The sequence below is a fragment of the Diabrotica virgifera genome, chromosome 9 (assembly GCF_917563875.1).
Source record: "Diabrotica virgifera virgifera chromosome 9, PGI_DIABVI_V3a".
Taxonomy (NCBI): Eukaryota; Metazoa; Arthropoda; class Insecta; order Coleoptera; family Chrysomelidae; genus Diabrotica; species Diabrotica virgifera.
Window position 1 is genome coordinate 217,931,255 of NC_065451.1, and position 24,274 is coordinate 217,955,528.

The 24,274-nt window shown below is 31.3% G+C and overlaps 1 protein-coding gene across 2 annotated transcripts; it reads left to right on the forward strand.

The window, feature by feature from the left end:
- The first annotated feature begins 309 nt into the window (after window positions 1-309).
- On the forward strand, window positions 310-22,956 carry LOC126890901 (uncharacterized). Of its 2 annotated transcripts, none has more exons than XM_050660065.1 (2): window positions 310-474; window positions 21,892-22,956. In XM_050660065.1, the coding sequence occupies exon 2, from the start codon at window positions 21,898-21,900 to the stop codon at window positions 22,879-22,881; it is 984 nt and encodes a 327-aa protein (XP_050516022.1). In that variant the 5' UTR covers window positions 310-474; window positions 21,892-21,897; the 3' UTR covers window positions 22,882-22,956. The 2 variants fall into 2 exon arrangements, with proteins under 2 accessions (XP_050516022.1, XP_050516021.1); XM_050660064.1 differs by lacking the exon at window positions 310-474 and adding an exon at window positions 4,994-5,152.
- Window positions 22,957-24,274: the final 1,318 nt, after the last annotated feature.

The window sequence follows — 24,274 nt, forward strand, 5'->3', positions numbered from 1 at the left end:
GGAAAAATGAAAGATTACACATGAACGATCACATCAATCACTTATTTTGTATTTGCTGTCTTTTTCTATAAATAACAAACGAGAGAGAAACAAATACAAAATAGGTGATTGATGTGATCGTTCATGGGTAATCTTTCATGTTTCTGACTGTATCTACTTTGTACGCATGTACTGACGCCATTACGTAATGCTTTATGAACCAATGACTGGTCTAAATTAGTAGTATCGGTCACCTAATCAGCCTTTGGAAATATTGAATGTTTATTTTAAGTACAAGATAATAATTATTATTAGTAAATATTTCTTCCTGATGCATAAAATAGCATTATCGTAAATACATTAAATATGTGATAACGAGAAAGACAGTTCAACAAATCGGCTAAGAAAATGGTCTGATCGTGGTTCTTTTCACCTAACATCTACAGTGTGTTGTTTTCGAGTAAAATTCTTTCAATTTGTGGTGAGCACTTCAAAGTAAGTGTATGTTTTTATTAAAAAATTATTTGGGCCACGCTTTGTTTAATTATTTTGTCCATCTTAAATTTTTGGCACTGCAATTATCTGCTGTAGTTTTATAGTAATAATTCAGGTAGTATTAGGTACTAGTCATTGGACATTTTTTTACGTAAAGCAGTCTGTACCTGTAGCGTTTTTATTCTTCAGCATTTCAACTATTTGCAACTTCCAGCATGTTTGTCTTAACTTTGTTGTTAGTTCTTTCTGGTGTCTCTATGTTTAAAAGGATATGTTGTCCCTCTATAATATAGATACACTTGTATGTAGGAAGATATAACTAACAAAATAACAGTAAGGCTGCGTACAGACGAACCACTATTTGTAGTCGAAGTCTGTAGTAAAAAGGCACTGGCTTACCGCTAGTATCGGTGTAAGCTGTGGTTCTAATCAACTTTTTTTGTAGTTAACAGCCGCGACAAAATGTCGTCTGTACAATCAGATTAGTTATGAATTCAAATGAAGAAACATTACTTTTATTGCTCCTTCGAAAGCGCAGACAAAGAAGGACACGACGTAAATTTTGGTTGCATCTCATTGTCAAAGACCGTTTAAAATTTCGTACATTGTATAACAAACTTCAAAATTATCTTAAAAAGTTTTTTCAGTTTTTTAGAATGTCTGCGAGTTCTTTCGATGAACTATTACAAGAGGTTGATCCACATATTACTATATTACAAAAACTAATACTATCATGAGGAAGTCAATATCAAAGAGTTATATTATGTATGTATATTGTACATGCAACGGTTGAAAATAGTGTCGTGTCCGCTTGATTAGCAATTAAAAAACAAAGAGGTTTTCGATATTGTATTGCGAGAAGCTCTTCGGGATTTCATCAATCGATGTTCAGAGAATATCTACGTACCTTGGTAACGTTGAAATTTTCGGTTTTTCACATAGTTTTTGAGGGTTAAAAATAGTCGATTTTGCAATTTTTAAATTTTCTATCGTTTATATCTCGAAAACTATCACATTTATGGAAAAGTCACTTATGATATTTTCGATTTTCAATGATTCAAAAGCCCTAAAAAAATGTCCAATTCAAAAAAATTAAATTTAGGGAAAAACAAAAAAAAAACGTTTAAAAAATTTTTTGACTGCTTTTTGATTCTGGCAACATGCAAATTTGTTAAAAGGGGACATTTTCAAGCAAAATGGTGTGAAAAAAATTGAATCAGAATATTTTTCCGCACAATTTATTATACTTACGCATATCACATAATATACACATGCAACGGTTGAAAATAGTGTCGTGCTTGATTAGCAATTAAAAAACAAAGGGGTTTTCGATATTTTTTATTTCAAAAAACTCTTCGGGATTTCAGTAATCAATGTTTAGAGAATATCTATCTACCTTGGCAACATTGAAATTTTCAGTTTTTTACATACTTTAGTTTTTGACAAAATGGCCGATTTCGCAATTTTTAAATTTTAGTTCGCTTATATATCAAAAACTATCAACTTTAGAGAAAAGTCACCAAAGGCCTTTTCTGTTTAAAATGATCCAATAAACATAAAAAAACCTTTGTTCGATGCAAAAAAAAGAATGTGTGTGTACTTTGTACGCATGTAAGAAGTTATATTTCTATTATTATGATTTCAACGAAATTAATATACTTAACAGCTTATTTGTATTTTATTTAAAAAATATTAAACTAACTTTCTTTACCTACCACTTTTAAAAATTTTTTATTAAAACGATACCAAAAATATATAAAAAAAGAATATGAATCGTCCGGGATTTGAACCCGGGACCACTTGAAATTTAATACAAAAATACTTTAAACTATTATTATAAAATATCTTATTCCCGAGGAAGACAAATCCAAAGACACAAAAATTATAATAAATATACAGGGTGGGGCATTAGTGTGACAAAGTCCAATTACTCGTTTGTTGTAAGAGATACGAAAAAAAGTTATTTGGGTAAAAGTTGGGGCACACATAGTATCATATTTTAAAAATATTTTCAAATATACAGGGGCGTCCGTATTGACAGGGTGACACAAACTTTTGTTTTTTAAAATGGAATACCCTGTATATATTTGCATTTTTGGATTCTCCTGGATGTTTCCTTTCTTAAAATATATGGTTTTGTACTATTACACGAGGTAGTTTAAAAGTTAATTACGTCTTTTTGTTAATTTCGTAGCAAAATCTACACCCTGTAGAATTGTAGTGATTTGACATCAAATTTTCTATTTGCATTTAAACGATTTTTAGTATAGTCTACTACTGTTAATCATTAATAGTATAGCGAAATGTTTAATTTTAGTATACAGGGTGGGTCGAAACTCGGAATGAGTATTTTCTGAGTTTTCTTAAATGGAACACCCTGTATTTTAGTATTGTAATAAAATTATATTTTATGGTACTTTTTTATTTCTTAAGCATTCCCTATACCTAAGTGCTTTAATTTGTAAGTTATTCGTCATTCTTTAAGCAAACATTAATTGCAACAAAAATTAGGTAAAATTTCATAGGTAGCCGTGAAAATATCCAATCAAAAGTAATTTTTCAAAAAAAAATACATAATAATCTAGTCTGATCCTTAATTTATTAATATTGGATGAAATATCCAAATACATTCGTAGTTAAGTTTGTTGGTGCTTAAAATATGAATCAAACATACAAAATTCTGCCTAGTTGGCTATGACACACAATTTGCTTAAACATTTGACATTACACTATTTATATAGTTCCAGTTGATTTGATACTATTGCTAATATTAATTTTTCTAATGAGGAACGGATTAAAATGGCTTTGTGCTAGGAGAGTATAACAAAAATAAGCTACTTGCAATAAAAATTTATCATCAGCAATTCCCTGATAGACGACAAGCAAAAAGAGAAACTTTTGAAAGTATACTAAAACGGTTTCAACAGACTAGATACTTAGATTGTAAGAACGATTGTACTAATATGCAGATCCTTAGTGACACTAAGGATTACATTTAATTGCTGTTTTCTTCACTTACAATAGTTTTTATTCGAGCAGATTTATCATAATCTAAGTAATCAGTCCGTTGAAACCGTTCTAGTATATTTTTAATCGTTTCTCTTCTTAGTTGTCGTCTATCAGGGAATTTCTGATAAAAAATTCTTATTGCTAGTAGCACATTTTTGTTATATTCCACTAGCACCAAAATCTTATTAATCAGTTTCTCATAAGAAAAATACATATTAGTAATGGTAACAAAGCAACTGGATCTATCAAAATAGTACAATATCAAATTTTTAAGGAAATTTAGTATCATAGCCGACTAGGTAGAATATTGTATGTTGTTATTAATATTTTGCGCACCAACAACCTTAACTACGAATTTATTTGGATATTTCATCCAATAGTAATAAATTAAGGATCAGACTAGATTATGATGTATTTTCTTTTCCAAAAATTATTTTTGATTAAATATTTTCACAGCCACCTAATAAAATTTCACGTAATTTTTCTTACAATTAATGTTTGGCTCAAAGAATCACGCATAACTTACAAATTAAAGCACTTAGGTATAGGGAATGCTTAAGAAATAAAAAAGTACCATAAAATATCATTTCCTTACAATACTTAAATACAGGGTGTTCCATTTAAGAAAACTCAGAAAATACTCATTCCGAGTTTCGACCCACCCTGTATACTAAAATTAAACATTTCGCTATACTGTTAATGTTTAACAATAGTAGACTATATTTAAAATCGTTTGAACATAAAACAAAAATTTGATGTCAAATCACTAAAATTCTACAGGGTGTAGATTTTGCTACGAAATTAACAAAAAAACGTAATTAACTTTTAAACTACCTCGTATAATATTACAAAACCATATATTTTAACAAAGAAAACATCGAGGAAAATTCAAAAATGTAAAAATATACAGGGTGTTCCATTAAAAAAACATAAGTTTGTGTCACCCTGTCAATACGGACGACCCTGTATATTTGAAAATATTTTTAAATTATGGTACTATGTGTGACCCAACTTTTACCTCAATAACTTTTTTTCGTATCTCTTACCAGAAACGAGTAATTGGACTTTGTCACACTAATGCCCCACCCTGTATTTACTAAAAACACTAATATATTCTTTTCACACCTTTTCTTGCACTGATATATTTATACATAACTAGACAGATTTAGCAACTAAACGCCATACTGTCTGTAAGCGCATGCACGCAGTATTATGAAATTTTACTCTCAATCGCGCCTAAAGGAGTATAACTTCAAAAAAAAATTAAGAAAAAAAAAAACAAAAAAAAAAAACGTTTATAAAATTTTTGACCCACTTTTGGACCTGGCAACATGCAAATCTGTTAAAAGGGGTCCTTTTTGAGTAAGATTGTGCAAAAAATCCGAATCAGAATATTTTTCCTAGCTGATGCGCAGTGGCTTTTTGGACTAAAACGCGTCTACATTGATCAAAATGTTTAAATTATAATGAATATTTTGACCGCGTTCAATGCATTGACTGTTTTTGCTTCTTTTATCTAATGTTAAAGTTCGCAAGATAAGAGTCTCAGTTTCTAGAATTGGTGGAACACCATGCATGGTATATTGCAAGTGTCGACTTACGTTTGTAGCTTAATGTTATTGTTTTGTGATGAATTATTAGTTTGGTTTTTTAGATTTTCACGCCAAAGGTGAGTGTTAGGATAATGTACTCACAAACCCATTTACTGATATCAATTTAGGACTTAGATTATGTAATGTTTATTTAGGGACTTGCCATTTTTTACAATATCTCTTAAATTTAATTTGAACTATTATACCACAGTGTGATTAGGTACATAATCTTATTCTTATCTAATAGTGCTTAGTAAAAAATGGAGAAAAATCAATACCATTAAATTTGTTTGCGTTTCTAGACATTCTCCGTATAGTATTATAGTATGGTTTAATTTTCAGTTTAAGTTCGACCTTGAGATCTGGCGTCTCTACAAGGGGTACGAAAATACACCTTTGCTAAAAGAGTACTAATAGCATCAATGCTTCCTCTTATTAGTTTATTAATAATAAAGGCTACATTTAGCAGTACAGTGGAACCTCTATAAGTCGGATTAATCGGGACCGCGGCCGATCCGGGTTATCGAAAATCCGGGTTAGCCGGAGAATATGGTAAAAATTAATAAAATACGGTATACTTAGAGATATACCGCATTATAAATGCCAAAACATGAGATCCACATGCACAGTACATCTAAATTACGTACAGTTGTATAGAGTATTGTTTATTTCTTGGTAAAAAACTCAGTCGAAGTGAAAAAACTTTTGTTTTGTCTGATGAAAATCGGTCCGGGTTAGCCGGACTTCCGGGTTATCGGGGGCCGACTTATCGGGGTCCCACTGTACTCGTTTTTTTTTCAAGAATAGGCAGTTAAAGTAAAGATTGTAAGACTTTATTATTCTTCATGTGACATGTCCTTTCAGAACGTGGTTACCATCATAGCTATTTTAATTTTATTCATTACTACTATATGTAAATAGCTTGCTTCTATCAACACCATACTTATCTGTACTTAAGTCCTTTATCCAATAAGTCTTTCTTCGTCTTAGACTGCGTTTGCCTGCTATTTTCCTTGCATAATATTTTGGAGTAACCTATATTTTGGATGTCTCATTATATGTCTGAGGTACTCCAGTTTTTCTTCTTGATGCTTTTTATAATGTTAGTAATCTTGCTGAGAAGTTCTAGTATTGTGATGTTTCGAATCTTCTCCTGCCAAGAATCTTCTAAAATTATTCTATAGCACCACATTTAGAAAGCTTTAAGGCGATTTAGATCACTTTTATTCACAGTCGAAGACTCGACACCATAAACTAAGACCAAGTACACGTAGCAGCGAAGTAGGTGGATCCACCATGTCAATTTTACTAGTATTTACAATTTTACTGTAATTATAATACCTTGGACATTCTTTGCTCAAGTTTGGTACTATTTATATACATAATATGTATTGTTATGCTCTACTTTATCTCTTTTATTAGATTGATTAGCAAATTATTAATTTAGTTAATTACTCAATTAATTTAATTGCTGCCTATGTAAACAAAACCAAATTCAAATTAAATTTTCTAATAAACTTTATTCTCAGAGCTAATTTTGAATTCGATGCAATACCTTTAATTCGTGGCTTCTAGTATCTCTAGTTGCTTACTCCTTCCAGGATAAGACAGGGAAATTAAACACATTCAATATCATATAAATGTAATGTATTATTTATTTTTCCAATATGCCGTATAAATAAGATTTAAAAAAATACTAAAATCTAAATTTGTTGCCACAATTTCTTACTTAATAAATCAAGCTTTAATTCTGATGTCTCCTTGTTTTAACAAACAAAAAAAATTTAAATAAATTATTATTTATTCATACTTAATTTAATAAAATTTACTTTTCTCCTTTTGAATTGGTTACTAATAAGCTCTCTCCGTTTCGACAATTGATTTGACTAACCTTTTTGTTTCTTCACTCCTTCTTTTCCCAGATTGCCTCATCCTTGATTCTCCCACACGTACTCTTTGGATGTTGCGAAAAGGTCCCTCTCGTCCAAACTGCTTCAAACACAAACAAAACCAGGACTCCTCGAAGTCTCTACTCAGTTTTCTCCTTGCTCGATATCTTGTGAAAATAGATACCAATCAGCTACTCGTTCTAGACAGAAGAAAGGAATCTTGCTCGGACACAGGAAAATTAACTTCTCAACCGGTCAACGATTTCGTTTCAACTTGATACTGCTCGCAAAGGCCGATTTCACCACTTTACACTGACTTCTCACTTTCAAAAACTGGACTGCTCTCTCCCGATACTAATCACACAGTGTCTATCTTTTCTCTCTCAAATTCCGACTCCCCATTCTCATCCCTTCCATCGATCTTTCTCTACCAATCAAAAACAACCTCTCTACCCAAAACATCCATACTTTTCTTTCCTAAGAAAGCCAACTTAATTTGTATCCAACTTTCCATTTTGTTAAAATTCTAAGAGACATCAAATTACTATCGTTTTTTCACAAAACTGAACAAAAGGCCTCATATTCTAAACTCAATAAAATTTGTTTACCGTTTAAACCTTCTACGAATTATTTACAAAAATTTTATTGATGCACTTTCCAATATTTTCGAACCATTGTCTGTAAATCCTTTCAAAAAACCCATTAAAGAAAACCACATTAAAGATTTAACCTTCCAAAAGCACTGTTTATTAGCTAAATTAGACTCTATACAATTTTTGGTCATATACAGGGTGAAGAAAATCTATGATCTCGTGGTCTCTGATATAAATTTATTTTCCGAATTAAAAAAAAACAAATCTACAACAGTATATAGCAGGTTTTATATTTTGTGTGTTTTTTTTAATTATTACGAGGATATTGGCTTTTCCTTTGTTCAAATTAAGCTTGCTTACTTAAACTCTCAATGACACTTATTATTATAAAATTGTTTATACAGGGTGTCCAAAAAAATTGTTTGAATTAAATTACTTAACACAAAAAGAAGAATGTATGCAATTTAATTAATAATTAACAAGCTGAAAATGTTCATTCATTTTCAAATGTTCGAGCATTATCATAACGAAAACTTTGTTTATTTTGTATATTTAAATTCATAATATGGAAAATTACTATTACGAAAAGTTGTTTACAATTAAAAATTATGTTTCAATTTACAATTATATCATTCTAATTTAAATGTTGTGAAGTATAAAGATACGTACTTTACTCAAAATTCATATTTTTTATATACCTCCTATAAAATTGATAAAATTTTATATGTGATGGTTGCATCATAAATCTTAGCAGCTTTTTATGAAGAATAGCTTTTCTTCGTCAAATTAAAAATGAAAATGATGATTTAAAATAAACCTTATTTTCGTTTTCAGCACCATCAAACTTTAGGTTATACGGAAATTAGCCATTCACCACACCGTGGTCAGTATCTTGAGAAATAAGCGTTATTTTAAGAGTGCCACTCGTCTATAAAGTCACATAACTTTTTTCTTATTGCATACTTTGACTTGAAATTTTCCAAAAAACTTCTTCATGAATTATGTTTTATTCCTGTGTTGGTGAAAATTATAAACTGAAAAGTCTGTCCCTCAACTTTTTTAAGTAAACATGAAACTAACGAAATCTGACGACAAAATGCTTAAAATTTAACAACTGCTCTTTTAATTTGTTTATACAGTTTGAATAAAGCACATTGTTATTTAAATACTTCAAAGATGACACAGTAAAATTTTCAAAAGGAATTATTTACAGCGACCAAAGATACAGCGAGGTAAATTCGAAAAATTATTAAAATTGATTTTTCGCATTTTTGCATAAAATTTTATTTTTAACATGTACCACCAAGTCTAGATAAAAATAAACTTCATATTCAGATTCAGCGGTATCGAAAATATAAAGAATCATCAAAATTGGTCATTCATCTTAAAGTTGATTTTCGTCGTCATTATAACGTAATTTTAGGAGTTGCTACTAAAAATAGAATAGTCTATTTATCATTAAAGGGGAGGCCGTATACTCGTACAAACCTTTGTTGTTGTTACATTATTGCTTTCAAAATATACTCAAATTGTATTTTTAAACATCTTACTTATTTTATATAATAATTATATTCACTATAAAATGTCATTTATATTTTATTAATAGGTAATTTAAAATTTAGTTTGACATTCACGAATTGTCAAACTTAAATGTAAATACCAAATATCCTATGCCTTGCTTAATAAATTCAGATTAAAACTAGCCTACTTACTAATAGCAACGATTTCAGATGATGTTTAGTGTGTCGGAAGAAAATAAAAGGATTGTGACGTCACATTTTAGATTTTGAGGTCGGTTTTTTCGAAGATGGTTAGAGATATCGAAATGCCGTTTTCAGATTTGAATTCAGAAGACAAAACTACATAAGAGTCCATCGGTAAATCGGCTCTAGGTATTACAGGAGCGGCGACGCAATAACACACAGACTTTGCGAATTTACAAACGAAAAGTTTTCGTTGAAAATACATTTTACTGCTATCAGAACAGAGGAAAAAACGACTATATGAGAAATAAACATTGCTTTTAGCTTAAATTCAATGTTCAAGCTGCCACCCACCTACCTCTTGGCAATTTAAACATTTGATTTATGGGAGAAGCAATGTTTATTTATGAAATAAACATTTTTTTCTAATTTCTGAGAGCAGTAAATAATGAATTTATTCCATTTGGTGTTGTCACACTGTATATGTGCCAAGTAACTCGACAGAATATTCAAAATTAAAGCTGAAATCTTAATACGCGTTTTTCGTTTTGATGACGCGTTGATATTGGGACCGTGCAAGCTCGGCAAAGCGACCCCTATTTCTACGCTCTGTACTATTATTCGCAGTTTTAATTATATTGGCCAATTATATTAGTCCTCGTTACTGGATAATTGTCAAGGCCATAGTCCAAAAAAATAATAAGAAGAAAAAATAAGATGCAGATGCATATGTTATGCAAACGTAAATAATTGTATGTAGTAAATAAAATTAGTTATTAAAATGCAGTACTGCAAGCAAAAAACAATTAATTAAATTTACCTTTATATAATAATTGCATATCATATCGATATTGTGGAGCAATATATAATTTTTCTGCTTCAATGACAGAAGGTATGAAATATACGTCAATTTGACAATTTCAATTGACAATATGAATTATTTAAGATAGTTGCAATATTTCTCCGCGACTCGCGCACGGTCGTTTCTCGTTTCCCTTTCCAAGTACTTGCACACCGCGAATAGCCTCTTTACGATTTACTACACAAATAACGGCAAATTAAAGTATTTCGTGAATTTTGGGACACCTTTTACAATAAAATAAAAAACAGCTTACGACATTAAATCTAAATACGGCATTGTTTTATATAAGAAATCCTCCGTAAAAGTAATCTTCTTTGTTTTAATCGTGAAATTCCAATTTTGATCTAGTTGGCTCAGGAAAAGCAAAACTCATTTCATTTTAGAAAAGCTCAGCTCAGAAGCGTGTCCTTCTTTTTTTGTATCATTGTTGATGTCTTTAATTAATTCCATGTGCCGTTTTTGCCTACCGCCGGTCTTTTGTCAGGGAGGTCCAATCGATAATTAATTTTAAAAGACATCACAGCCTTCTGAGATTAAAATATCTCTTTTCACCTAAACGGATATCGGCGAATTCTTCTTACACCGTCTCTTAAAGGTGACCCTTCGAAGTTTTAAATGTGTCCCAAATTTCACGCAAGATTTGAATTTGCCGCCATTTGTGCAGTTAAGCGTTAACAACAACAAAACAAAAACAGTTTGACAGCTGACAGTTTAGGGTTTGTAAAAATGGAGCGTTACACGAGAGAACAATGAGTTTTTATTGTTACACAATGTTGTAAAAAAATTTGGCGATCATTTTTCAAAAGTTTCGTATAAAATATGGTAGAAAAATATCGACTTGGCTTCGGCAACTGTGAAGAGAGTAATTAAAAAATTTAAGAAATCTAGATCAATTGGTGACTCTAAGGCCCGGCTTTTCAGTGAGCGGTTAAAATTTTGGTTAGCTAACCTAGTTTAAATGTTAACCAATATTTTAACCCTCATAGCGTTTTTCAGTGCTTCCAACAACCAAGTTAAGAGAATCTCGGTTAACGAACCACTTTTTTTTCTTCTGTTGGCAGCAGTAACTGTACGTGCGCATGTGCAATTCGAGAAATAATGATCAATTGGACAGAAAAATAAATAAAAAACAATTTCATAACCAAATTAAAAAAATGATTAATGAATGCAATATCAAGTTTGGATTCTTTGTTTAGTTCATAACGTCTACCTCGGTTTCATAAGAGAAGAGAATTACAATTACTGGGACGATTTAGACTTTTTTCCGATTTTGTTTATCAAAGACCACGGTCTTATCACTATTTGAACAGATTCACCAGTAAATAAGGAGTCAGACTGTTTGGTAAATAATTATTTTGCTGTGTAGACAAATTTAAAATAATCATTTTAAAATATTACTAGGAATCATGCATTAAATCCTGTTACAGTAAGTTTAACATAAGTATATTCCTATATAATAACGATATTAATTTATAATTTCGATAATAATCATTTTTTATAATAATAAGGAGGTATTAGAGTACTTCCCGCGATGAAACAAAATAACATAACCCAACTAATCCCTTCTGTCAGGCAGGTACTCAAAAAAATAAACATGACGCAGATGCATTCACTGCACCCATGCGCAAGCGTAACCGCGAAATTCGGAGTTAAACTATCTAACGAGGATCGGTTAAAATCTTGGTTAACTTAAACGAGTTGAAGCTCTAACCTAGTACTGAAAAATTGATTAAACATGAATATTTCGGTAACCAAAAAATAAATAGGTTCACCCAGCAATGAAAAACCGGCCCTAAGTACACTGGTGGCCCAAAAACAAACCGCTGAAATGTCAATATCGAAGCAGTCTGTAAGAGTGTGTGTTAAAGTCTAGAAACGTCAATTCGGCGCGTGGACAAGAAAAAAAAAGTACACATTACACATGGTAGTCAGTAAGCGCGAAATATTAAATACACGGATTTTTGGTTAACCCACAGGCAATTGACAGGGTGGACAGTGAACAGCTATACATAATTACTCATAATTAAATAATTACTCTAGAATAACGAACAAACCTGTCTTGGTTCCGTTTGATGCTCTATGATTGGCAGCACTGCTTATGTTATGTCAATTGTCAACGGTTTTTGTAAGAATGAAAAATGTCAATTCATTCATTCCTCTTCGATGTAGAATTATGTAATCACGTTTATTAAGAGTTGTTAGTTGTTTAAATACAAATACAGAAAATATCAACACATTCTTTTATTCTATATTTCATCTACATAACAATGGTTATGGGCCCAGCTGAACAAAGAATGCGTTGAGTAGGAAGAGATGAAAACGTGAAAAGAAAGGCTAGTAAAGGCACGTGTTTGTAAAAGCAAGTAAAAGTTTAAACAATGGAGAAGTTAACTGAAAAAAATATGGCATAATACCTTTTAATGGAAACAGTTTCGATAACTGGAAGTTTAGGTTGTTCTCAGTTCTAAAGGCCCTTGAATGTAGTGAAGCTTTGAAGCCGGTACCCGTGATTGATAGAAGGGAGGAATGGCATAAAAGAAACAATAAGGCTTGTGTGGTAATCATCCAAAGTATTGCTGACTCGCATTTAGAATATATCAAAGAAGTGGAAGTAGCTTATGACATGATACAAAAACTGGAAAGAATATTTGATAAGAAAGGTACGTGTTCCAAGTTTTATTTGTTAAAAGAACTAACAACCTTAAAGTATAACAATGACATGCAAATTTTGCAAAATGTGATCGACTATTTAGAGAACTAAAAAATCTAGGTAGTAGTTTTGATGAATCTGACTTGTCTTGTTTCTTGCTATTGTCAATGCCACAAGAATTTGAAAATGTAGTCACAGCGATAAGAACTTTATCAGAAGACGCTTTAAAAATAGAATTTGTAAAAAGTAGGTTGTTAGAGTTTCATTCCAATAAAAATTCAAGAAACGCAAAAGTTTTACCTTCATCTTTTAGTGCAACAGAAAAGCAAGTAAAATGCTTTAAGTGTGGAAAAATTGGGCAAGTTAAGAGCGTATGTGGCATTAAATGTTTCACTTGTGGTAAGATGGGACACAGAGCGAGTCAATGTTTCGTCAAAAAGCAGAATGTGAGTCATAAACAAAAAAATGGAAACAGGGCAAATTATGCCATGAATGAATCTAACAGAGAAGAGGATAATGCTGTTGCTTTCTGTGCAACATCTGAAAGTGTAGAGGGTTTAAGTAAGTGGTATGCAGATTCGGGGGCTACACACCATTATATAAACAATGAAGAGGTGCTTATCAACAAGAAAAAATTTGCAGAAAGAAGAGAAATACAACTGGCAGAAAAAAGAAAAAGTATGGAGGCAACATGCATAGGTGATATACAGGTGATAAGTGTGGTGCAAAATAAAAATGTAAAAATTACTTTGAAAGATGTGTTTTGTGTGCCAAAACTAAGAGCAAATTTGTTGTCTATACCTACCATTGAAAAGGCAGGATTTGAAGTTGTATGTAATGATGGTAAGATCTTTATTAAAAAGGATAATAATGTTTGTGTAGAAGGTAAACGTCTTAATAACTTATACAAAATTATATTTAAAATCAATGTTGAATCTGCAAATTTAGCCTTAAATATAGATATTTGGCATAAACGATATGGTCATTTAAATTATGGTTCTATTTCAAAAATTAAAAATTTAAATATAGTTAACGGTTTAGAGTTTACCAAATCAAAGGTTGATAAAATTTGTGATGTTTGTGTACAATCGAAACAAAAATGTTTTCCATATAATTCAAAAACATCTAGAAGTACTAGAGTTCTTGAATTAGTTCATACGGATGTAAGTGACCCGATTGCACCAACCTCACGTAATGGTTATAAGTATTTTATAACTTTTGTTGATGATTTTTCTAGGTTTTTCATGGTATATACTGTAAAAGGTAAGGACGAAGTTTACAATTGTTTTAAAGATTATACAGCAAAAGTGACATCATTATTTTGCAATAAACCTATTTCAAAGTTAAAATGTGACAATGGAGGTGAGTATTGTTCTAATGCAATTTTAAAGTTTTGCTCAGAAAAGGGAATTCAAATATCATACACTCCACCCTACACTCCTCAAATGAATGGAGTTGCAGAACGTATGAATCAAACATTAATGGATAGAGCAAGATGTATGATAAAAGAGGCAGGAATAAACAAATGTTTTTGGGAAGATGCAGTTCTCATGGCAGCATATATAAACAACAGAACCCAATCTTGCTTAATACAGGATAAAAGTCCTTTTGAATTATGGCTTGGTAAAAAGCCAAATGTCTCTAATATGCGAATTTTTGGCTGCATAGCATGTGCCAGAATACCAGATGCTTTGAGGAAGAAACTTGACGATAAAGGAGTAATGTGCAGACTTATTGGTTATACTGAGAATGGTTACAAGTTATGGCAAGAAGAAGAAAACAAGTTAATTCACAGTAGAAATGTAGTATTTGATGAAAATAATTATATGAATAAAAAGGAAAACGATATGAGAAGAAACAGAGAAAAAGAAGATGAAGAAAATTATGATATACAAGAAAATAAAGTCGACGAAAGAGAAATACGAAATGAAATTGGAGATGAAGAAAGGAAGTCTGATAGTGAAGTAGACAAAGACGAAGATAATAAAAAGGATAATGAAGGATTGTCTTCTGGAAGTACGCAAAATGGTAGGCCACAAAGAGTAACAAAATTACCTGGAAAATATGACATTTATGAATTAGACGCAGCAAAGTGTGATGAAGAGTTAGATATAAGCTGTTTGGCACTACTTAGTGAACTAACAAATACACCGAAGTCCTACTCAAGCAAAAGAGAGTTCAGAATGGAGTTCATGGCAACAGGCAATTGAAGATGAGTTGGATGCACTGCAACATAATAATACTTGGGAATTAGTTGAGAAGAAATATAATCAAAAGGTAATTAGTAATAGGTGGGTTTTTCGATTAAAGGAAAATTGTGTTGGTCAGCCTATGTATAAAGCCCGATTAGTTGCACGGGGCTTTGAACAAATTCATTTTAATGATTTTTCACAAATACATGCTCCTCTAGCAAAGTTATCTACATTAAGAATAATATTGTCTGTCTGTAATCATTACAATTTACTATTGTTACAATTAGATGTGAAAAATGCTTTCCTGAATAGTTCTCTGAAAGAAAAAACCTTTATGAAAATACCTGAAGGTCTTAAAATTTCAAAAAAGGATCAAAATAAAATGTGTTTATTGAATAGGGCAATCTATGGTCTCAAGCAATCCCCAAAAGCATGGAACGAAAAATTTAATGAATTTATGCTAATGTTAAATTTTAAACGTTCAAAAACAGACTACTGTCTGTATAGTTTTATTAATAAAGATATAATGTGTTATTTACTTCTTTATGTAGGTGATATTTTGGTGGCTTGTAATAATAATATATTTTTGAATCATTTGAAAACAAAATTGTGTGAATCTTTTAAAATGAACAAAATAAGCAATCAATTTAACTTTTTGGGAATAAGAATTAACAGGGATTTTGGGAATAGGATCATAACTCTTGACCAAATACCTGCAACTGAAAATCTTGTTAAGCGATATAATGTCGAAGACAGTAAAAAGTTTAAAACACCAATTGAAAAGAATTTGAACTTAGTGAGAAATTCTGATTGTAATCTTAATACTAATTTACCATACAAAGAACTGTTAGGTAGTCTTATGTACATTATGATGGGTACTAGACCTGATATTTGTTTCAGCATTAGTTATTTTGGGAGATTTTAAGATAGTGCTACTAATGGACATTTTAAGCATTTATTGAGAGTACTGAAATATTTGAAATCTACTATTAATTTTAAGTTGTATTTTTATCATTTAGAAGATATTTCTAGTTTTGAGTTAGTTGGTTACACTGATGCTGATTGGGCTAATGACATAACTGATAGAAAATCCATTAGTGGATATTATTTTAAACTTTTTAATAATCTAGTTTCCTGGTCTTCTAAAAAACAAAGTTTGGTAACTCTATCGAGTACAGAATCAGCGTTTGTAGCAGTCTGTACAGCTTCATGTGAATTACTTTATATAAAAAACATACTTTTAGATTTGGAAATTAAATTTTCATTACTAATCACAATGGTAGGGGAGCCCAAGCGGGGATTTTTGCAGTTACTCGAGCGCGTCAGATTATCATATGGGGAGAAACCTGGTACCCTGCATATACAGGGGAGTTCGTTAAGGGTGGCCCGAAAAAAAAATCTATCCTTAAAAAAACTCGAAATTGTCAGATTAAGATAAGGTAAGTTAAGTACATGCAAAAGAGTGTATATTTCAAAAATCTGACGATTTGAGCCGGGCGTAAGGAAATGGGCGAGTCCCAAATTTCACAAGAAAAAAGCGAATATTTCGCGAAATGAATGACAGATCGAAACACTAAAAAACACGTGCTCAATATTTTTTAAAAATCTATCGAATGATACCAAACACGACTACCGACGGAGAGGGGTGGGGGGTAAATTTAATATTTTAAATACGAATCCCGCGATATTTCGCGAAATGAACATCAGATCGAAAAACTGTAAAATACACTTATTTAATATTTTTAAAAAATCTATCGAATGGCACTAAAAACGACCCTCCACGGAGGTGGAGTGGGGGGTTAATTTAAAATCTTAAATAGGAGCCCATTTTTTATTGCAGATTTGGATTTCTTACGAAAAAATAAGTAACTTTTATTCGAAACATTTTTTCGAATTATGCATAGATGGCGTTATAATCGGAAAAAATGATTGTTGGAAATGGAACATTAAATTAAAAAATGGCAAGCGCCCACTAAAATGGAAAATGTTACTTAACTTTTTTTGGTTTTAGGACCTACTCTTCACAACCCAATAGGTCTCCAAAGCATTCGAGTGACTGCACATTTAGCATACTTTGCTCCCCTACCACAATATTTGAAGATAATCAAAGTACTATCAAATTACTACAAAACTTTGAAAACAATAAAAGGTGTAAACACATTGAGGTGAAATTACATTTTGTTTTGGATCTGATAGCACAGGGTATTATGAAGATTGAATATATTTGTTCAAATGAGCAACTTGGAGATGTAGTTACAAAGTCTCTGTGCTACGAGAAATTTAATTATTTCGTAAATAAGTTAGGCTTCAGGGTTTAATTTTTAGTTTTGTATATTGACAGGTTTGAGGAAGGGTGTTAAATAATTACTCTAGAATAACGAACAAACCTGTCTTGGTTCCGTTTGGTGCTCTATGATTGGCAGCACTGCTTATGTTATGTCAATTGTCAACGGTTTTTGTAAGAATGAAAAATGTCAATTCATTCATTCCTCTTCGATGTAGAATTATGTAATCACGTTTATTAAGAGTTGTTAGTTGTTTAAATACAAATACATAAAATATCAACACATTCTTTTATTCTATATTTCATCTACATAACAGTACCAACATAAACAGCCAATGGCACCACTCTTGTGAAATAAAACAATGCATAGGAAAAGCGAGATCAATGTTCATAATAATGAAGTCTCTTTTCAGAAGTTACGATTTACCACAAGCTACCATGATCTCTATCATCAGATGCTATGTATTTTCTACGTTATTATACTGAGTAGAGGCAATGGACACTTTCCGAAGCTTCTTTAAGAAAACTCGAGGCATTCAACATCATCAAGGAGCGCAAACTAGTATATTTTGGCCATGTTATGAGGAATGAACAGACATAAGCTTGCTGCAACTCATTCTTCAGGGCAAGGTCTTTGGAAAGAGACGACCAGGGAGGAGATCAGGCTTCAAAACCTGAGAAAATGGTTTATTACATCGACAACCGGACTATTCCGACTAGCAGCAAAAAAATCTAGGCTGATTGATAACATCCGGAACATATAGGTACCATCAGAAGAAGAAAGACAATATTTACAAATTTCAAGCTCTCTACAGCGTATATTCACTGAAGATCTGCATCTCCATGCTTACACAGTTCAATTTACACAAAAACTGAAACGTAATGTCAAACATGATGTTCAATGGATTATGGAATATGAACAAGGGGATACTGATTTTTCGAGCACAACTATCTTAAGCGGTGCAGCACATTGTGACCTTGATAGTTTTTGTTAATCGTCAAAATTGTTGCAAAAATACATCCACAACGTGTCATTGTTTGGTGCGGATTTTGGACTGGAGCATCATTGGGCCATACCTATACTCCATCTAATTTACTTACCGTTGCACGTCATCAGCGTCATAACCTGTGACGGCACATGATACAAACACGAAATATTTAGGCGGTAGGTGTGTTCTTTTTTAAAATCCTTTTGCCGAGTACACTAGAATTACGGCCACTAGACAAATTTTATTATATACGCTTAGAAATAATATTTGAAGATTTCTATTAATGTTAACTTAAGAAATACCCAATAATATGTTTCGTTTAATTTGTATAAATGGATCATAAAGCGTTTTTATGAAGCACATTTGTTCGAAACACACTGTAACTGTAATCGAACGAAGGTGACATTTTGGGAAAAATTGGTAACATTTATTTGACAGTTGCTGTATTGACACTTTAGATTTGTTTTTATTCTTTACTGTAAGTTTTTGATTAATTATTTATATGGGAAATAAGCCACAATTAAAATGAAAAAAATAATTTTATTAACGTTTCGACGCCCAAATCGGGTGCCGTTGTCAAAATATAAAATATTACTAAATAAACAAAAATGTTGTTGCTAAGCAAAAAAATTCTTCTAATAATTTATTTAATCTGACTCATTTATATTGGCAATTTAGACATATATTATACATTTTAAAGTAGAAGACTTTAAAATGATATTGCCAATATTTATGAGTTGCGTTCCTGGGACGACTTACTGAAAGATAGTTCATTCGATTACATGAAATCAACCCCAACTCAAGAATATCTGTCACAAAAAATTATAGCATGTGATCTGTCTTTAAAAAGACAACCAAATGCAACGACAGTAAAATTCTCGCGTTAGAGACTTCATAGTAAATCACAAGGGAAAACCAGGAAAAAACCTTGTGATACTATCCCGACATCGTAAGTATTTGGTCTTACATTTAAGTTACTCTCAAAAAATAATACCAAATTCTGACTTGTAACATGTTTAAATTATAAATAATATTAATAATACTAGATATATAAGTAATACTAAAATATAAAATATGTACCAGCTCGATGTTATTGACTTACTAATCTTGGTATTTTCTTTCTGTTGACTTCCTCTTTCAGTATGGGCAACCACATCCTACTGCATTCTACCGAGGAATTTGCGACACAATTGGTTTCATTTAGTAGAATTAGAGCCGCTTCTTTGATTTTTCTCTTTTTACTATCTGATTCTTTCAGGACTATACTTGAATCTCTCCATTGAACTCTATGTTCATTATCCCATGCGTGTTGACATATTTGAGATCTATCAAATTCTCTATTTTTAATATAAGATTGATGTTCACTTATTCTAACGTCTAATGGTCTTGATGTCTCACCTAAATAAAATTGTTCGCATTCACAAGGTATTTTATAAATGCAATTCTTTGTTCTTTCTTGATCATTGTTAGGTTTAGTTTTAGATAAAATAGATCTCAATGTGTTTGTTGTTTTGAATGTTGTTGAAATGTTGAATTTATTTCCTATTGTTTTAAGTTTCTCGGATAGTCCTTTTATATATGGTATTGATATTTTCTTCGTATTATTTCTTGTGAATGTTGTAGGATCCCGTTCTAAGTTGTTCTGTTCCATTCGATCCAATCTTGACAATTCCTTATTTATAAACGATAAAGGATAATCATTTTTTAATAAAACAGATGTTAACAATTGTTTTTCTGCTAAAAAGGAATTTTCGTTAGAACAAGTAATTTTGGCTCTATCATATAAGGATTTAATGATTCCCTTTTTAACGTTGATGTTGTGATTTGACTTGTAATTGAGGTATCTGTTGGTGTGTGTTGATTTTCTATACACTTGAGTCTCATATCCAATATTTTGAAACGTTAATAAAATTATTTTTTTTCATTTTAATTGTGGCTTATTTCCCATATAAATAATTAATCATAAAAATGCCACAAGGAAATAGCTTCAGAACAACTGTAAGTTTTTGTTTTATTATATTTATTGTATTTATTATTTATTTTAAGGTAAGATTATAACTTAATTCTAGTTTTCTATTTCTAATGTTTTTATTTATTTATATTGAATATTAATTTGTTTTGTTGTATAATCCAAGTTTGCAATAATTATGTAATCTATTTGATTTAAAATGGATTCAGGATTTTTTTATACTTTGGCAACAATGTCAACTTAGATCACTGACATAGATAATGACGTGCAACGGTAAGTAAATTAGACAAACTGTAGTTGAAAATGAGGCTGGTCAAATAGTGATTATTACTGGTGCTCGATATCGAAAGACGGTAGAGTTCTTGCTTCCTAAATTGGATATTACGATTTCAACAAGACAGTGGCACATGCCATACAGCCCATGAAACCATTTCTTCCGGGACGTGTAATCTCTCGTTTAAGTGATCAGAATTGGCCTCTTAGATTAAATGATTTACACCATTAGATTTCTTTTTATGATGTTATTAATTTGAAGTCGAAGGTCTATGCCAAAAAGCCTACAACCACACGTGTAATGAAGGACGAAATTCATCGTTGCATCAATGAGGTTCAGCCAACTTTATGCACGATAGTCATAGAAAATTACGACAAAAAGAGTGCGTATGTGCCATCAAAGCCATGGAGGCTATTTGGCTAGTATGCTATTCCATACATAAGCTGGTATAGCTTGTCTTCTTCAATTCGACTAACCTCTAATAGGTCTAATTCGGGAATGAATTTTAAAAAATTATTTTTCGCGATTGAATTCACACAGTCTTAGCTATCAGCCCGCACAAGCTCTCAAGTTTTTTACCTAGTGAGCGATTGGTGCAATTTAGAGAAATCTGGCAGAGGAATTTGCTAAATGCTTACAAGTTCGTTTAATCCTTTTAGAGAGAGTTTTCAGTTCAAACAAATGATTCGATTTTATTTATCAAATCAACGCTTTTAAGACGCAGTTGCCACATAAAAAGCGTTATTCAGGGGAAAGGAACAAAATGCAAAATTTTGACGCTTGTCAAAATTTTCAATGTATTTTAAATGTCATCATTTTTTTCGAATCATGAGAAAACTAATAAGTATTTTTGAAAAATTTAAACGCAGAATGAAAGACTACTTTATTACCGAGGGCCGAAAGTCCCTTAGAATGAATAAAAAGTTTCTTTTGAATGATATTTTATATTTCAAATTAAAAATCATACTAAATTTTCTCTTAGCTTTTCACCCCTCTAACTTATTATAATAAACATTATAGAAGTTTTTAGGGACTTTCGGCCCTCGGTAATAAAGTAATCTTTTATTCTGGGTTTAAATTTATTTATTTATTACTTAGTTTTTTCAGGATTAGTTTTCTCAAGATTCGAAAAAATGAATCCCATTTAAATAGCATTGAAGCTGAAAGTTCGTACCCAACTCCTTAAATGCAATTATGATCCAATAATAAACAAACACTCATGGTATGTCTTTTTGTTTGAAATTCTCAAACACAAAACGCTTAGTGCGTATAGAAACTATACAAGTTTTATTTTATACAGGGTCGCATAAAAGTTATGGCGTTCCGAGCCAAATCGAATTTTAAAAAATAAAAGATTTTTTAATGGTTACAGTTTAAAAATCAACCATTGATGGTTTTCTTTTTGTTACAGATAGAAATGATGAACGAGTCAACAATAGACATCCTCAATGAAACCGAATATGAAAGCGATCAATTTGCAAGTGTTCCAGCAATTGAAGGCCAATTCCCAAAATCCCTCAACGGCTTAGGCTACTACCTCCTGGTCATTACAATAATCAAACTCTTCGTAGTCCTTGCTGTTTTAATCATTAACATATTTCTAGTCATTGTTATTCTCCGATTTAGAAGACTTCATGCTATAAGATCCAATATCTACATTCTGAATATGAGTATCATGAATATCATCTTCTATTTGTGTACTCCATTGTTCTATATTATTTGTCATCTTGTCTCTGCACATGAGCAACAGTCTGTTTTGATCTTGCAAACACAAAGTACACTGTTGATACTGTACTTAACATTTGCTGTTGCTATGAGCGTGGATTGGATCCTTACGGTGTCAAAACCACAGTTGATGAAGAGGTTCGAACATCGTTGTAAATATCTCATCTTTGGGATTTATATCCTATTTTTTATGGAATGGATCGTAGCTTTTATATACTCTGAAGTGGAACATATAGCCAGAGCCAATTCCTTTACTATATTTTATGTAATATACGCAGCTATATTAACTGCTTTAAACGTTTTCAAAAATCGCGTTGAAATCAGACATGAATCTAAAAATACCGAATATGCTTTGACAGTCGGTAACATAGTTGTTTATTCGTATCTCCCCCGATTCTTTTTTCATCTACTTCTGCTAATTCCTTTAGATTTCTTAGATAAAATTTTATTATTTTTGGAAATCATTCCTGATTTTATAGAGATCGGTCATCCGATCGTAGTTATCTACATGTTGTGGAGGTCGAACAAATATTTTAAAATGGCCTTTAGCAAATCATTTAAGAGGTCAGTTCAAAGCTATGAAGACGAAAATTTAGACCTTTCTGAAAATTACCAAAGCAATCCATATGACTTTCCACTAAGTTCGACTTCAGGAGAAGTCCAAGCCACTCAGTGATTCAATTGTTTACTTTGTGAATGAGAATAGTATTAAATTTTAAAATAATAAATATTATAATTAAAGGTAACCAAAGTATTTCACCTCAATATAATTTTTAGTTTTTAGCATTCAAGGTATTTTTTCATACAAAGAAGCGAAAATGAGAATTTAGGATTTCCCGTGATAAAAAGGCAATAAATCAAATCAAAATATAATACGACAAAGAAGAAGTACGAAGAACGAATAAACTGCAGAGTAAACGGAAAACCAGAGACAATAGACCTGGAAGAAAAGTGGAACAGCATAAAGAAGATGTTTATAATACTAGTACAGAAACCCTAAAAAAGCTGATAGAAAACACCAAACAAAATGACAAAAAACAGCAGAAGCTGTTAGTAAAAATTTAACAAATAATAGTGACACTAGCACTAGAAGACAAGAATACAGAGCATTGAGGAAAATTATAAAGAGAACATGCCAAAAAAAAAGAAAACACAACGAAAACAAATTCAACGAAGAGAAGAAAAATTCCAACAAAAGGAAATCAGATCTTGTTACTAACAAGAAAAATATCAGAAAGTAACCCATATGTATGTACGAACCAATGGAAGAGGGGCCTACAAAGTAAAATCGTTAGTATGCTAAAAATGGCCATGGATAACACAACAAACGAAATGGTCATAAATCAAATAATTTTTAAACAGAAGGATTATAATAAGGAGGCTTTCTATCAACAAATCTTGTTAATCTAATACTGGAAGGAATAATCAGAAAAGCCAAAATAAATATGTAGGGACACGGTCTTTAAAAATGGCTATAAATGTATAACATTCGTAAATCATTTATCGCTATCGACGACAAGTAAGAAAGAACTATCTCTTAATATATGTGATTTCTTTTGTCTTAGCTGTTTCTAAAGAGATAAAGAAGGAAATATATTAACTACAGAAAGAGAAATAATGCAAAGATGGAAGCAGTATTTTGAAGAGCTAACAGAATGGAAACAATATCAACAAGAAAGAGAGGAAGACATGATCGAAAATACAAAAGAAATGCAACAAATAGCAAAAGAGGAAATTGCAGAAGCCATTGACAAATTAAAATTGGGAAAATCTCCAGGCCAAGATGAAATCACAGCTGAAATGTTAAAGTACATGAGTGAAAATTCAAAAGAAAAATTCCGAGAACTACTAAATGAAATAATCACAGCAAAGGAAATACCATCTGATTGGAAAACAGATATAATAATACCACTATTTAAGAAGGGAGACGCAAGAAATTGCGAAAATTATAGGGGTATTACATTGACAAGCGTTCCTGCCAAAATATTCAATATAATAATTGAAAAAAGGCTAAGGGAAAAACTAGAAATAAAATTAGAAGAATCCCAGCATGGCTTCAGAAAAGGAAG

Bases quoted from the DNA above. Each gene is read 5' to 3' on its own strand.
- LOC126890901 (XM_050660065.1), top strand. From the start codon at position 21,898: ATGATGAACGAGTCAACAATAGACATCCTCAATGAAACCGAATATGAA.